Genomic DNA, 15,618 nt, shown 5'->3' with positions numbered 1-15,618 from the left:
TCATAGTGCCTGTTTATCCTCATAACAATCCTACAAGGTAGGCCAGACTGATAGACCTCGATCGGATGGAGGATCCAACATGGCAGGGCTTGAACTGACATCCCCTCCCCTTCTGATATTTCTCCAACAGTCCAACTATGACCTCTGGATACTCCTTACAGTAGTCAGCACAGTCCTGGTCATCGTTCTGATCTTCATCGTCCGCACTCGTTGCCAATCGAGGAGGAACCAGGTAAGGATCCATCTGATTTGGGATGAGGTTTCTCAAAAACCCTGCTTATATTAGAGTTGTGAGAGATGGGTTCTGGAGTTCTTCCTAGCATCGTAGACAAATGTTGACTGCTATCCAGTGGTTAGTTTGTCTTAATGACTTTCGCTTGGTGCTTTTGGGCTGGGAAATGATCAGAGGGTGGATTTCCCAACCTTTAGGCTCTTCTGTTGTTTCCTATTCGGTCCCTGAATGTTCTTATCATTCCTGAAGGCCCACGTTCAAGAAGAGACCCTCCAGGCCATCAACCAACTGGCCACCCGGAGGTACCAGACTCGCCGTCGTCGTCCTGGGGCTCCCAATGGAGATACGGCCAGCTCCTGCAGTTCTACCCCTGTCTGCGCCATCTGCTTGGAAGAGTTCAGCGAAGGACAGGTGAGTTGTGTGAGGGTTCTTTATGACTTGCGGACAGGTAGGCCAGCCCTTGTGGGTTCCCATAAAGAGGCGCAACACTTCCATCACAACACAAGTGGCTAGAGATCTTGATTTAAGGAGCAGACACGGCGATGGCTTGGAGAAAGAAACTTACCACTTCATCACATTTACTACATTCCACTGAGTGCTACACTTAAAATTTGGTAAGCCACATCACATAAGTCCATCACATTCGGTTGGATTCAAGTGTAGGATAGAGCATTCTTTGCATACTTTAAGTGTGGAGAGACAGCATTCTTTTCAAACGTTTCAGGAGGTTGTAGGGAATTGGATTTTTGGTAATGATCTGGATGTTTGACCAATTCTGTAATGTGATGACATTCGTCCTGGGAGTTATAGTTTCCCAAGGTCCATAACCTTCTCTGGGTGCATCTGCGCTGGAGAATAAATGCAGTCGGGACCCATTTTAAATACCAGCATTATTATTTCTATTGTAATAGTATTGTGGTTGTTACTATTATTATTTGAAACACAACAAGATTAGTACACAGTAAACAAGGTCACTCTGCTGGCTGTTGTATTGGATCACACGTTGGATACTTCCCACATGTCTAGGACTGTGTGATGTATTGGCGAATAATGTGTGCAGATCCGAGTAGGGTGGTCTTCTGCAGCTGGCAGATGGTAATTTTGTCAGCACCGATTGTGTTTAAGTGCAGGCCAAGGTTTTTAGGCACTGGACCCAATGTGCCTATCACCTTGACTGGCTTGTGCCAGAGTCTTTGCAGTTCGATCTTTAAATTGTTATATCATGTCAACTTTTCCAGTTGTTTCTCTGCAATCCTGCTGTCGTCTGGGATTGCAACATCGACGATCCATACTTGGTTTTTAACACGATTGTGAGGTCAGGAGTATTGTGCTCTAGAACTATTATTATTATTATTATTATTATTATTATTATTATTATTATGTCATGTCTCCATGCTGAAGCTGCAAGGCTCTGCAGTGCTAATCAAGGTGGCCAATGGCAACATTCACACTTGCCTCCAACAGACAAAGAGTTCTTTCTCCTACCCTGGACATTATTCCACAGATATATAAACCTCACTTGCCTAGTTTCCAACAGACCTCACAACTGCTGAGGATGCCTGTCAGAGATGTGGGCAAAACGTCAGGAGAGAATGCTTCTGGAACATGGTCATATAGTCTGGAAAACTCACAAGAATGCATAGCGTTTGTGCATTTATCTGCACTTCTGTAGCAGAGGGGTGTTTTACATTCATTTTTTCCTGGAGGCACAAGGTGATTCCTTTCTGCCTTGCCGTCAAGAAATCTGAGTTAGAAGCAATGTTGGAAAGGAGTATCCAGGAGCCCTTTCCTTCCCTGACCTGGGTCTTTCTTTGCAGGAACTTCGGATCATCACCTGCTTCCATGAGTTCCATCGGTGCTGTGTGGATCCGTGGCTACAGGAGCACCAAACGTGTCCGCTATGCATGTTCAACATTGTCGGTAAGCACTGGCCGAGATGGCACTCCCCCGCGAATGGGCTGAAGCACAGAATTCTAGAATTGGAGGATAGCCCAAGGGCCATCAAGTCCAACCCCCTTCTGCCATACAAGACAAACACAATGAAAGCACCCTTGAGAGATGGCCATCTATTTCATATTTAGGTGGAATCTCTTTTCATAGAATTTGAATCCATATCTCCGTTGTGTCCTGGTCTCTAGAGCAGCAGAAAACAAGCTTCCAAATATTGAAACCTGGCTCTGATGTCCTCTCTCACCCTTCGCTTCTCCAAGCTATGCGTACCCAGCTTCTTCAGCTTCTCCTCAAAAACATTCAGTTTCCAGACCTTTGGCCATTTTGTCCGCTCTTCTTCAGACACCTTCTAACCCAGTGTTTCTCAACCTTCCTAATGCCGCAACCTCTTAATACAGTTCCCCATGCTGTGGTGACCCCCCAACCATAACATTATTTTCGTTGCTACTTCATAACTGTCATTTTGTTACTGTTACGAATTGTCATGTAAATGTAGGTCCTTCTGTTGGAAGTTTTGCTCAGAATTGTTCCTACAGATGTTCTCTCAAGTTCCTTCAGTATGACTCTAGAGCAATGGTTCTCAACCTTCATGTTGTGACCCCTTAATACAGTTCCTTCATGGTGACTTGGAGGACCTCCAAATGTCTACAGAAGGTTCCGTCTATGAACCTGTGGGTCCTTCTGTTGGAAGTTTTGCACCAAATTGCCCTGAAGGACCTACAGATGTTCTCCCAAGGTCCTTCAGTATGACTATAGAGCAGTGTTTCTCAACCTTCCTCATGTTGCAACCCCTTCATACAGTTCCTTCATGGCAACTTGGAGGGCTTCCAAATGTCTAGAGAAGATTCTATCTAGAAACCTGTAGGTCCTTCTGTTGGATGTTTTGCACAGAATTGCCCTGGAGAACCTACAGATATTCTCTGAAGGTCCTTCAGTATGACTAGAGCAATGGTTCTCAATCTTCCTAATGCTGTGACCCCTTAATAAGGTTCCTTCATGGGGACTTGGAGGGCCTCCAAATGTCTAGAGAAGATTCTATCTATGAACCTGTAGGTCCTTCTGTTGGAAGTTTTGCATAGAATTGCCCTGGAGGACTTACAGATGTTCCCTCAAGATTTTTCAATATGACTCTAGAGCTGTGGTTCTCAACCTTCCTCATGCCACGACCTCTTAATGCAGTTCATGTTGTGGTGACCCCCAGACATAAAATTATTTTTGTTGCTACTTCATAAATGCAATTTTGCTACTGCACGCCTGCTCTCCTCTCTCCACAGTGTTAAAGATGTATTTTCAGTGGAGAGAACATTCAGTAATGCTCAAAGCTGACTCCATCTTTTTTGTCTCTCCTAGACCAAGCGCCCATTGCTTTACCGGTGCATCCACAGGAGGATCCGCATCGCCAAGGAGCCGGGCAAAGGCCTCGCTTCTTCCAGCAACATCCGGGGCATGCCGTGTATCGCTTTCCTCCAGAAAACTGCTCTTCCACGCTTCCCCAGGGCCACCCGTTTTTCCACTCTCCAGAACTTTCCCAGCTGGACTTAGGGACTATGCATTACTTGCCCTACAGGTGTGGCCTCCAGCCTCCTCTTGCCCGAAGCCAATTGGTCCCCCAGTCACAGGAGCCTTTGGTGTGCGAGCGGCAGCAGGCATTCGCCTCCCGTAACGGCAGAGCCTGCTTACTTCCGCACCCATCTGCTTGCCGCCAGGGTCTCCGGGGAACTCTTGCTGCCAAAGCGAATCGTACCACGGCGCTCCATCGAGGAATCCGCCAAGGGAGACATCATTACTACCATCACCACCACCACCACCATCACAGCAGCGGCTCAGGGGAGAGTTATCTCACAGAGCCGAGTGGCTACCTTCCTGACGGGCCCGGTAGCGACTCCAGTTCAGGGCCTTGCCACGGTTCCTCCAGCGACTCCATCTTGAATTGCACTGACGTTAGCTTGACAGCCATCCATGGCAGCTGCTCCACTTTCCGTAGTTCGCTGAGCAGCGATTATGATCCATTCGCCTTCTGTGGTTCGGAGAAGGCAGCAGCGCAAAACAGAGCCGAGCCAAGTCCTTCGTGGAAGGACCCAAGGCCGCGCTCAGTAGACTCTGCAATGGCGAGCAGAGCCCAGCTGGCCAGCAGTCATGTTGTCCACTACCACCACCACCATCACAGGCACCACCATTATGGACGGAGCCCGCCATCGGACTGTCGGAGCAGCAAATCAGGCCATGAACCCAGCCAACGCAAGGCCAAATATTCCCGGTCCAAAGTGCAAAAGAAGTCAGAGAAGATCCAGCTGCTTGAAGCTGATGCCTTCCAAACTGGACCATCTGCATCTTTGACTGAAGAACAGCAAGTGTTCCCTTTCGTAGCTCAGTCTGACTTTGGCACAGAGTCCGAAGCTGTTGGGTTGTGGACGTCTCAGAAACATTACCTGCATATCCATCCCAGTCGGAGGAGATGGAAATGCCCCCTCGACACTTCCCAGCTTTCTTTCTCTCAAGACTCCAATGTACCCCTAGATATTAATACCCCCAGTCCTTCTGGTCCCAACAACTGCTGCTCAATAGAGGTTCAACCTCTCCTGGCGAGCAGTGCCTCTGCGGATTGTTCCAGGGCCTCCACCCAGGTTTTGCCATGCTCTGTTACGGAGCTTCACACAGAAAGGGACGGATTGGAGCTATTGGACTCTGAGGCCATGACTTCTGGGGAATGTACAGAGATGGATACCAGTGCTTACCTCAATGACCAAACGCAGCAAGACCTTCAGGGTAAGATTACTCATTATTTGAGGTAGAACTGGGAAACATTTGGTCCCTTGGCCCTAATTTTATGGCTCGCAAAATGCCCACCAATCCCCCAAACTCCCCTCCAAATTACAGTAGAGGGACTTAAAAAGCCCCCAAAAGCTAAATGATGAAAAGCTAAATGACAATACAGAAAAAGGGAAGAAAGAGGGAGGAAAGGGGAGAGAAAAAAGAAAGAAAGAAAGAAAGAAAGAAAGAAAGAGAAAAGAAAAAGGGAGAGAAAGAAAGAAAGAAAGAAAGAAAGGGAGAAGGAAGCAAAGAGAGAAGGAAGAGAAGGAAGGAAGGAGAGAAGGAAGAAAGGAGAGAAAGAGGGAGGGAAAGAAAAAATGGGGAAGGAAAGTTAGAGTAGGAAGGAGAGAAGGAAAGAAAAAAGGGGAAGGAGTAAGGAAAGAGGGAGCGAAGGAAGGGGGGAAATGTAGAGAGAGAGGGAAGGAAAGAAGGAAAGAGAGAAGGAAGAAAAGAGAGACAGAGGAAGGGAAAGAAAAAGGAGGAAGGAAAGAGGTAGAGAAGGAAGGAAGAAGAGAAGGGAAGACAGGAAGGAAGGAAGGAAGGAAGGAAGGAAGGAAGGAAGGAAGGAAGGAAGGAAAGAGGGAGTGAAGGAAGGGGGGAAAATGTAGAGAGAGGGAGGGAAGGAAAGAAGGAAAGAGAGAAGGAAGAAAAGAGAGACAGAAGAAGAGAAAGAAAAAGGGGGAAGGAAGGAAAGAGATAGAGAAGGAAGGAAGAAGAGAAGGAAAGACAGGAAGGAAGGAAGGAAGGAAGGAAGGAAAGAGGGCATGAAGGAAGGGGGGAAAGGAGAGAAAGTGGGAAGATTGGCCACAGCAACGCGTGGCGGGTACAGCTAGTGATCAATAATATTGCATTTTGAGAGCCAATTCTACAATTCTGGGGAACAGAGTTTAAATGAATCTCTGCTCAACTTGGGGCAAATATCATTCTTTCAGCCTCCGAAGCAACCAATCTCATACAGTTTCCATAAGGCAGAAAAGACTTGAAAGCACCACCATCGCAACAACAAAAATGCACTTTATCAACTAATCACTTAATATTTGTTCTTGATTACAGGACCCAATGAGGCCACCCCAGATGTGTACGAACATTCAGTGTGACAGGAAGTGGAATGTGCCTGCTGTGACGGAGCATAGCCAGAAGAGAACTTTTAACAGTTCAGAAAGCTAGGGAGTGTGGACTTTATCGCAAGCCCTGAACCCAGCCTTGGATTCCTATCCAAACAGTGTGTTTTCCAACTTCACGGCTACTTGAACAGCTCCTTTGCCGCCAAAGCCATCACACCCGTGCCAAACATAATCTGCCCATCTTGCAAGTGGCCGTCTTACATGCCTGGGATGGAGGGTACTGTGTCGTTCCTTTTTTAAATGAGAGGAGGGGAATCACTCACATTTCTAGGATAGGAAATAATCTCCCACTGTACCCCAAGGTGCTCTTTCCATCTTTGCTATAGCGGTTCCCTACGAGCATGGAAATGCTTGTCCAAGTGCCTTAGATCCCTGGATGTTTACATTTCCACAATATTGGTTCCATCCCACCACATCTCACCTCCATAAGAGCCACCTTGGACCCAACTGCCTTGGAAAGTTGTCCTTGCTAATCGTTTAAGAGCAAACAAGAAGGGGGAGAAGTTCACGCAGTTGCATACATCATTTCCCCCAAACTCACCTTACCCCTTGCTCCTGGGCAGGTGGGGGAGATGTAATGGAAGGATCCCAGGCCTTTGGGATCATGTTCAACTCTTGCCAGGGCAACTAGCCCAATCTCTTTGCTTGTGGTGCAACTAACCAGATTCTTGGGATTTTTCTTTTTACAATCCTGGTTACATGTAGCTATTTTCTCCCCTAAACCCCCTTGAAAAATGAAGCAAAGCCCAATGGGACTGTATCTCAACTCCTAACCCTCACAGTCACAATAAGCTAGTAGGTTCTTTTAGATCAGTGTTCCCAAACTTTTTGTTCAGGGACAACTCTCCATTAGCTGTAGTGTTCCCTCACTACTTCCTGGTTCACTTACCACAGACTCGCTGTTTTGCGGGGTGTGTGTGTGTGTGTGTATGTATGTGTATGTGTGTGTGTGTGTGTGTGTGTGTGTGTGTGTATATATATATATATATATATATATAGGGTTGAATAAAAAATGCCTCCACCTTCTAACTCCTCAACAGATGGAAGTACTGGTATGTGGCAGGTACTGGCTTGTTCAGTAGACTCTCCTCTACAGTTCCATTTTGGTGCGAAGCCTTAGCATTGAACGGTTGTGTTGTTAAAGTGTGAAGTATGGAATCCTGCGCACATGGTCGATCAATGCAAATTTAAGCAACGTGCAGTCATTGAATTCTTGACAGCAGATTTCCCACCTCAACATCTTTAAATTTACTTGCCCAATGACGCACAGTATTCACATCAACACAATCACCATAAGCAGCTTGCATCCTCTGATGAATCTCCCTTGGGGTGACACCTTCTGCTGTCAAGAATTCACTGACTGCACATTGCTTAAGTAGCATTGACTGACCGTCTGTGCAGGTTTCCATACTTCACACTTTAACAACACAACTGTTCAACGCTAAGGCTTCTCACTGAAATGGAACTGTAGAGGAACATCTACTGAACAAGCCAGTACCTGCCGCATACCGGTACTGCCATCTGTTGAGGAGTTACAAAGGTGGAGGCATTACTTTTCATTCAACCCCCCGTATGTGTGTGTATAAATTTTAAATAGCGAGGGAAAACTGTAGCGAGGAGGGAATAAGAGCTGGCCCTCGCCCTCTTTACCTTCCTCTTCCTCATCGCCACCTGCGCCAACTGGGCCTCCCGCCTCCGCAGGAAGAGGCCCAGGCGGTAGCGAGGAAGAGGAAGGTAGAGGGTGAGGGAGCGGCTCCTCTTCCCTCCCCATTATCTTTACCTTCCTCTTCCTCCTCCTCATCGCATGGCAGCAAGAGGCCCTGGCGGCGGCGAGGAAGAGGAAGGTAAATAGGGTGAGGAGGGAAGTAGAGCCACCCCCTTGCCCTATTTATCTTCCTCTTCCTCACTGCCACCGGCGCTCTTCTTCCCTCCTTGCCCTCTTTACCTTCCTCTTCCTCTTCACTTGGCAGCAAGAGGCCCTGGTGGCAGCGTGGAAGAGGTAGGTAAATACGGCGAGGAAGGAAGTAGAGCCACCCCCTCATCCTATTTACCTTCCTCTTCCTCGCTGCCACCAGCGTTCTTCTTCCCTCCTCATCCTCTTTACCTTCCTCTTCCTCCTCCTCATCGCTTGGCAGCCAGAGGCCCTGGTGGCAGCGTGGAAGAGGTAGGTAAATAGGGCGAGGAAGGAAGTAGAGCCACCCCCTCATCCTATTTACCTTCCTCTTCCTCGCTGCCACCAGGGCTCTTCTTCCCTCCTCGCCCTCTTTATCTTCCTCTTCCTATTCCTCCCACCTCCGCTGTCTCATCAATCGTAGGGCCCAAGCAGCAGCAAGAAGCCCAGGTGACAACAAGGAGGAGGAAGAGGAAGGTAAAGAGGGCGGGGAGGGAAAGTGAGGGGGCATCCCTACTTCGTGGTTTTTTACTTATTGCGTGTGGTCCTGGAACGTAACCCCCATGATAAGTGAGGGAACACTGTATTCGTACAATGTGTTTTGGAATTTGGGAGCAGGCAGACCTCTCCTACTTCGGAGTTATCGATCTATGGCTCATTTTGGTATAACACCCTCATCCTGATCAATTTTGGGATTGGAAGTTGCTTTGGCGGAGCCTTCGTCGGTCAACTGGCCAGAACAATTCATAAAAGGGAACACATTTACTTTTTGACCGGCACACCTTTTGCGGCACCTGCAAAAGAATCAAAACGCTGGCATTTCTCACCCTACTTCTTTGTAGCGTTGCTTTGATGTTTGGAAATGCTTTGGGAGCAAAAGCATGAACGAGACAAAACGTATTGGTTCATTAAATGTTTCCCGAAGGAACCGTTTACTTTTTACGTTCCTTCGGGAAATAGCACCAACCGGGCTTCATTTCTGTTCCAGCTGCAATCAAAACACAAAAGTATACAGAACTATGGGATTTACAGGGAAAGGATGATGGACATTCCTTGCCTTCAGATGAAATGTATTCCAACACAAGTAAACAAAAGGGTTCAAACGTGGACGTGTCCAGAAAAAGAAACTCCCCTTTCTTCCCTTCCAATTGCCATTCGCTCTCTTCTTCCTGGCAACCTCAGACCCTTTGAAATGTGAACAAGGAATTTATTTTTGTACTTTTTAATTAAATTTCCTGAGTCGACTTCGCGGGCACTTGGGTACTTTTGTAAACCAAACCAGGGGGGAAAAGGGAAAAAAACCCAACGTTTGTGTATATACGTTTGCAAAAAAAATGATGTATTTATGTCAAAGAGAGAGATTGTTTGACTGTGTGGGGACATGCTCAAACCTATTTATTTTGCTAATATATTTATCCACATGTAAAGCTGTTCAGTGCCTGTTATATTTTTTTCCCAGTATAAAGACATTGGGTGCCCATATTCGAGAGATTGCCTCTTCTTCATTGGCCAGAAATGCATTATTTAACATATATACTTGTTTAAACAGTGTTTAATTACACTATGTAACAAATTTGAAAAAAAATGTTCCTGGTTTTAAAGTGTCACTTCCTGTTTAATTACGGTCCTCATTCTGGGCCTGTCACACCTCCCTACAAAGGATTCCCCCAGGCAAGAATCAGCCAGGCCTTGAAGCTGCAAAGCTTTGCAATGCTAATCAAGGTGGCCAACTGCAACATTCACACTTGCCTCCAACAGACAAGAGTTCTTTCTCCCACTCTGGACATTCCACAGATATATAAACCTCACTTGCCTAGTTTCCAACAGACCTCTCAACCTCTGAGGATGCCTGCCATTGATGTGGGTATTTATTTGTCATGTCAGAGCAACCAGTCCATTATGTTACATTTCTAACAAAACAAAGCAAACAAACAGACAAATACAAAACTTGTGAGTTTGGTAGTTGGTTAAATGTTAAATGATGTGGGTGAAACATCAGGAGAGAGTGCTTCGGGAAGATGTTCATACAGCCCGCTAAACTTACAACAACCCTATACAGTCCTTGTTTTGAAAGTACGAGAGTTATCCAGAAAGTAAGGTTACAAGATTTTTTTAAATACAAAGAATAAATATATTTTAATAAAACTTACACGGATTGTAGCATAGGCATTACATTATTTTTCCACATAGTCACCATACAGTTCAATACATTTCGTCATCTGTGAGACGGGTTTTTTGATGCTCGTGACATAGAAGCTTCCCTCCACCTATTTCAACCAGATTGTCACTTTGATTTTCACCTCATTGTTGGAGGAAAAGTGTTTTCCACCCAGGTGTTCCTTCAATTTAGTGAACAGATGGGTGTGAGATGGGGGGCTGTGGGACGGATGACTTAAAACATCCCAACCCAATGAAGTCAACCAGTCTTGTGTTGCATGAGCGGTGTGCGGATGGCAAACTGTCATGAAGGAGACCGACTCTTGCCATCAGCATCCCATGATGTTTGTTTTGGATGGCTGTGCGAAGTTTCTTCATGGTCTCTCAATATATTCCGTACCCATATTGTCACAAGCTGTCTTGACATTACTTCCTCTCTATAAACTGAAACGATTGCACGATGAATTGCAGTGGCGTTCATGCCCTTAGCATTAAGGTAGCATATGACAGCGGAAACTTCGCACTTGGAGGGAAACGGAATGAGGACACTCATCTCTAACCTTCCACACAACGTCAGTTGATGAGCTACTGACGACTGGCACTGCTCGTTTGCTTCCACTGGCTTCCCAGTACACGGCAGTGATGGCAACTTCCCCTGCGAAAATTCCCCGTGAGTGCAACTTGCCTTGTAACCTTACTTTCCAGATATTCCTCGTACAGCGTGAACTTCGCACTTGGAGGGAAACAAAATGAGGACACTCATCTCTAACCTTCACCACAACGTCAGTTGATGAGCTACTGACGACTGGCACTGCTTGTTTGCTTCCACTGGCTTCTCGGTACACAGCAGTGATGCCAACTTTCCCTGCGAAAATTCCTCATGAGAACTATGTGCCTTGTAACCTTACTTTCCAGATATCCCTCGTACAGCGTGAATTTCGCACTTGGAGGGAAACAAAATGAGGATGTTCATCTCTAACCTTTCCACAATGCCAGTTGATGAGCTACTGACAACTGGCACTGCTCGTCTGCTTCCTCTGGCTTGGCAATGATACCTATTTCTCCTGAGGAAATTCCCCACGAGAGCTACGTGCCTTGTAACCTTACTTTCTGGATATCCCTCGTGAACTTCACACTTGGAGGGAAATGGAATGAGGACGCTCATCTCTAACCTTCACCACATTGCCAGTTGATGAGCATCTGACGACTGGCACTGCTCGTTCCGTTCCTCTGGCTTCCCCTTACACAGCAGTGAGACCAATTTCCTCCGTGAAAATTCCCCGTGAGGGCTATGTGCCTTGTAACCTTACTTTTTGGATAACCCCTGTAGTTGTTCTACTCCAGAAACTTTGTTGTGTGGCTGCCACAAATTATACTGAATTGGTTAGGATTCTGTGATGAGATGTTCACTGAAATACTACAGCAAAACATGCTGCAGGATTTCATTCACACAAAGACAAAGTTTTGGTGGTTTAATCAACCTTTTACATGATTTTATGATAGAACCAATTAGGAAATGACATTTATAACCCAGGACCAAAAAATTTGTTACATAGCGCTATTTGTGTTGGTTTTGTTTGTACCTGTTTTGCAGCAAACTCTGCTTGTTTTTTTTACTCCTGAAGAACCTGAAGAAAACAAGAAAGGAAGCTGTGGTTCAAAAATAGTATACAATGACTTTAAAACAGATAGTGTTACCTTTAAGAATTAAAAAACCCTCACAAAATTAGAATTAGACAAAACTTTGCAAAGAAATGCACACGATAAAAGGGTATAACAGAAAATAAAGACCAATACTCTTGCCAGATTTTTCGCCCATTGAGTGTTTAGTTAGGACAGTGGGAGTCAGGACCCCTGGGGGGTTGTGAGGGGGTTTCAGAGGAGTCACCAAAGACCATCCGAAAACATATTTCTGATGGTCTTAGGAACCCCTTTGGGAGAGAAGGCTGAAGATCTCTCCACCTGTTCTTCTCTTCCTTTTTGGAAACAGAGGGCAAATTCTCCCACCAAAAGCCCTCCTCTGTTGTGATTGGCAGGCCTCTCAGCCAAGGGGAGGGCTGTTTCTGAGACTCCAAGCAAGGAGGGGAGAGCAGGCGTGCTCAGCACATAGCTGCTTGGTGCGCATGTGCGGGCGAGAAAGAGCACGCGAGGCTGGAGGGTATGAAGCAACGGAAGGAAGGAAAGAAAGAGAAAAAGAAGGGAAGAAAAACGAAAGAGAGGGAGAAATGTATGAAGGAAACCAAGGAAAGGAAGAACCAGAAAGAAAATGCATACCTATCAATATAAATATACATTTCTATCTCTATCTATCTATATTCTTTGCTAAAATGAGTGACTGTTAGCCCATTCCCCTAATATAGCTTTCAATAGTTATCATTTCTTTAAGTGTCTTTTATCTTCCACAAGCAAAAAGTGGGTGCTAGAATCAATATCGCACGAAAGATGACTGGCACAACCTGGGGATCACAACCAGATACAGTGACGGCATCTGAGGAGCGGCTTAAAGAACTGGGCATGTTTAGCTTTCAGAAGAGGTTGAGAGGAGACATGATGGCCCCGGAGACTAGGATGCGGAACAATGGCTAAGGCTTCCCACCGAAATGGAACTGTAGAGGAGCGTCTACTGAACAAGCCAGTACCTGCCGCATACCAGTATTGCCATCTGTTGAGGAGTTACAATGCTGGAGGCATTACTTTTCATTCAGCCCTCATATGTGTGTGTGTGTGTGTTTAACTACAAGAAAGGAGATTCCACCTGAACATTAGGAAGAACTTCCTGACTGTGAAAGCTGTTCAGCAGTATAACTGGGTCCGGAAGCTCCGAGCATTACGCACATTCCGCAATGGCAGTCGTGAATAAGGGAAGGGACCACGTGGGCCAGAAAGGGGGCGGAGTGAGAGCGGCACACTGAGGGCAGGAATATACTTCGTAGTTGCATTTGGTGGAAGTATAGAATGGAGAGGAGGGTTAGGGTAAGGTTTAGGATAAATGTTATTTATTTATGACATTTATATGCTGCCCTTCTCACCCCGAAGGGGACTCTGAACGGCTTACAAGTAATATACAATACAATAAATAAAATAAATATCTTCCTGGACCCCTCTCTTTACTCCAGTCCCAGAGCAGCAGTTGGTGCTGCCGGGAGGGGCTCCCAACTGATGACACTGAAGACAAGATGGCACTGTCTCCTTGGCCCCTCTTTTTACCCTGGGTAAAGTTTAAGGTTAGGGTAAGGTATGGTAAGGTTTAGGGTTAGGATTAGAGTTACAGAAAGTTTTAGGGTAAGGGTTAGGGTTAAGGTTAGGTTTAGGGTTACAGTTAGGATTAGGGTTTGGGGTTAGTTTTAGGGTAAGGGTTAAGATTAGGGAAAGGTTTAGGGTAAGGTACGGTAAGGTTTAGGGTTAGGACTAGGGAAAGGTTTAGGGTAAGGTTTAGGATTAGGGGTTAGGTTTAGGGTATGGTTTAGGATTAGGGGTTAGGCTTAGGGTAAGTTTTAGGATAAGGGTTAAGATAAGGGAAAGGTTTAGGGTAAGGTACAGTAAAGTTTAGGGTTATGACTAGGGAAAGGTTTAGGGTTAGGATTAGGGTAAGGGTTAAGATTAGAGAAAGATTTAGGGTAAGGTACGGTAAAGTTTAGGGTTAGAACTAGGGAAAGATTTAGGGTAAGGTTTAGGATTAGGGTAAGGTTTAGGGTTAAGATTAGGGAAAGATTTAGAGTAAGGTACAATAAGGTTTAGGGTTAGGACTAGGGAAAGGTTTAGGGTTCAGATTAGGGTTAGGTTTAGGGTAAGGGTTAAGATTAGGGAAAGGTTTAGGGTAAGGTTTATGGTTAGGACTAGGGAAAGGTTTAGGGTAAGGGTTAAGATTAGGGAAAGGTTTAGGGCAGGGGTCCTCAAACTTTTTAAACAGAGGGCCGGGTCACAGCCCCTCAAACTGTTGGAGGGCCAGATTATAATTTGGAAAAAAAATGAATGATTGTCTATGCATGCTGCACATATCTTTATTCGTAGTGCAAAAACATTTAAAAACAATACAATAATTAAAATGAAGAACAGTTTTAACAAATGTAAACTTATGAGTATTTCAATGGGAAGTGTGGGCCTGCTTTTGGCTGATGAGATAGGATTGTTGTTGTGGTTGTTGTTGCTGCTGCTGTTGTGTGCTTTCATTTCACTTAGGTTGACCCTGAGCGAGGGCCGGGTAAATGACCTTGGAGGGCCGCATCCGGCCCCCGGGCCTTAGTTTGAGGACCCCTGGTTTAGGGTAAGGTACGGTAAATTTTAGGGTTAGGATTAGGTAAAGATTTAGGGTTAAGATTAGGGTTAGGCTGAGGGTAAGGGTTAAGATTAGGGAAAGGTTTAGGGTTAGGAATAGGTTTTGGGGTTAGAGTAAGGTTTAGAGTAAGGGTTAAGATTAGGGGAAAAATTAGGGTCAGGTACGGTAAGGTTTAGGGTAAGGTTTAGGATTAGGGTTAAGATTAGGGAAAGGTTTAAGGTAAGGTATGGTAAGGTTTAGGGTTAGGACTAGGGAAAGGTTTAGGGTTAGGGTTAAGATTAGGGAAAGGTTTAGGGTTAGGGTTAAGATTAGGGAAAGGTTTAGGGTAAGGTATGGTAAGGTTTAGGGTTAGGACTAGGGAAAGGTTTAGGGTTAAGATTAGGGAAAGGTTTAGGATAAGGTATGGTAAATTTTAGGGTTAGGATTAGGGAAAGATTTAGGGTTAGGCTTAGGGTAAGGTACGGTAAGGTTTAGGGTTAGTACTAGGGAAAGGTTTAGGATTAGGGTTAGGGTAAGGTTTAGAGTAAGGATTAAGATTAGGGGAAAAATTAGGGTCAGGTACGGTAGAATTGGCCATCTGCAAGGACGTTGCCCAGGGGACGCCGGGATGATTTTTGATGTTTTATCATCCTTGTAGGAGGCTTCTCTCATGTCCCTGCATGAGGAGCTGGAGCTGATAGAGGGAGCTCATCCGCCTCTCCCTGGATTCGAACCTGCGACCTGTCGGTCTTCAGTCCTTCCAGCACAGGGGTTTAACCCACTGCGCCACCGGGGGCTCCTAGGGTAAGGGTTAAGATTAGGGAAAGGTTTAGGGTTAGGATTAGGGGTTAGGTTTAGGGTAAGGTACAGTAAGGTTTAGGGTTAGTACTAGGAAAAGGTTTAGGGTTAGAATTAGGGTTTGGGGTTAGGGTAAGGTTTAGAGTAAGGGTTAAGATTAGGGGAAAAATTAGGGTCAGGTACGGTAAAGTTTAGGGTTAGGACTAGGGAAAGGTTTAGGATTAGGGTAAGGTTTGGGGTTAAGATTAGGGAAAGGTTTAGGGTTAGGCTTAGGGTAAGGGTTAAGATTAGGGAAAGGTTTAGGGTTAGGATTAGGGGTTAGGTTTAGGGTAAGGTACGGTAAGGTTTAGGGTTAGTGTACTAGGGAAAGGTTTAGGGTTTGGATAAGGTTTAGAGTTAG

At 45.6% G+C, this 15,618-nt stretch overlaps 1 protein-coding gene across 1 annotated transcript in view; it reads left to right on the top strand.

The window, feature by feature from the left end:
* Positions 1 to 7,057, top strand: part of RNF43 (ring finger protein 43) — a 63,883-nt gene extending 56,826 nt beyond the window's left edge. Inside the window, exons 5-9 of the mRNA XM_060756878.2 lie at positions 131 to 232; positions 482 to 643; positions 2,050 to 2,152; positions 3,533 to 4,948; positions 6,047 to 7,057. Of these exons, the coding sequence (XP_060612861.2) occupies positions 131 to 232; positions 482 to 643; positions 2,050 to 2,152; positions 3,533 to 4,948; positions 6,047 to 6,090 (1,827 nt within the window). The 3' untranslated portion in view covers positions 6,091 to 7,057. The remainder of the gene's footprint in view (positions 1 to 130; positions 233 to 481; positions 644 to 2,049; positions 2,153 to 3,532; positions 4,949 to 6,046) is intronic.
* Positions 7,058 to 15,618: the final 8,561 nt, after the last annotated feature.

This window comes from Anolis sagrei, chromosome 11, assembly GCF_037176765.1.
Source record: "Anolis sagrei isolate rAnoSag1 chromosome 11, rAnoSag1.mat, whole genome shotgun sequence".
Taxonomy (NCBI): domain Eukaryota; kingdom Metazoa; phylum Chordata; class Lepidosauria; order Squamata; family Dactyloidae; genus Anolis; species Anolis sagrei.
The sequence above is the reverse complement of the archived record's forward strand: the minus strand, read 5'-3'. Positions and strand labels throughout refer to the sequence as shown.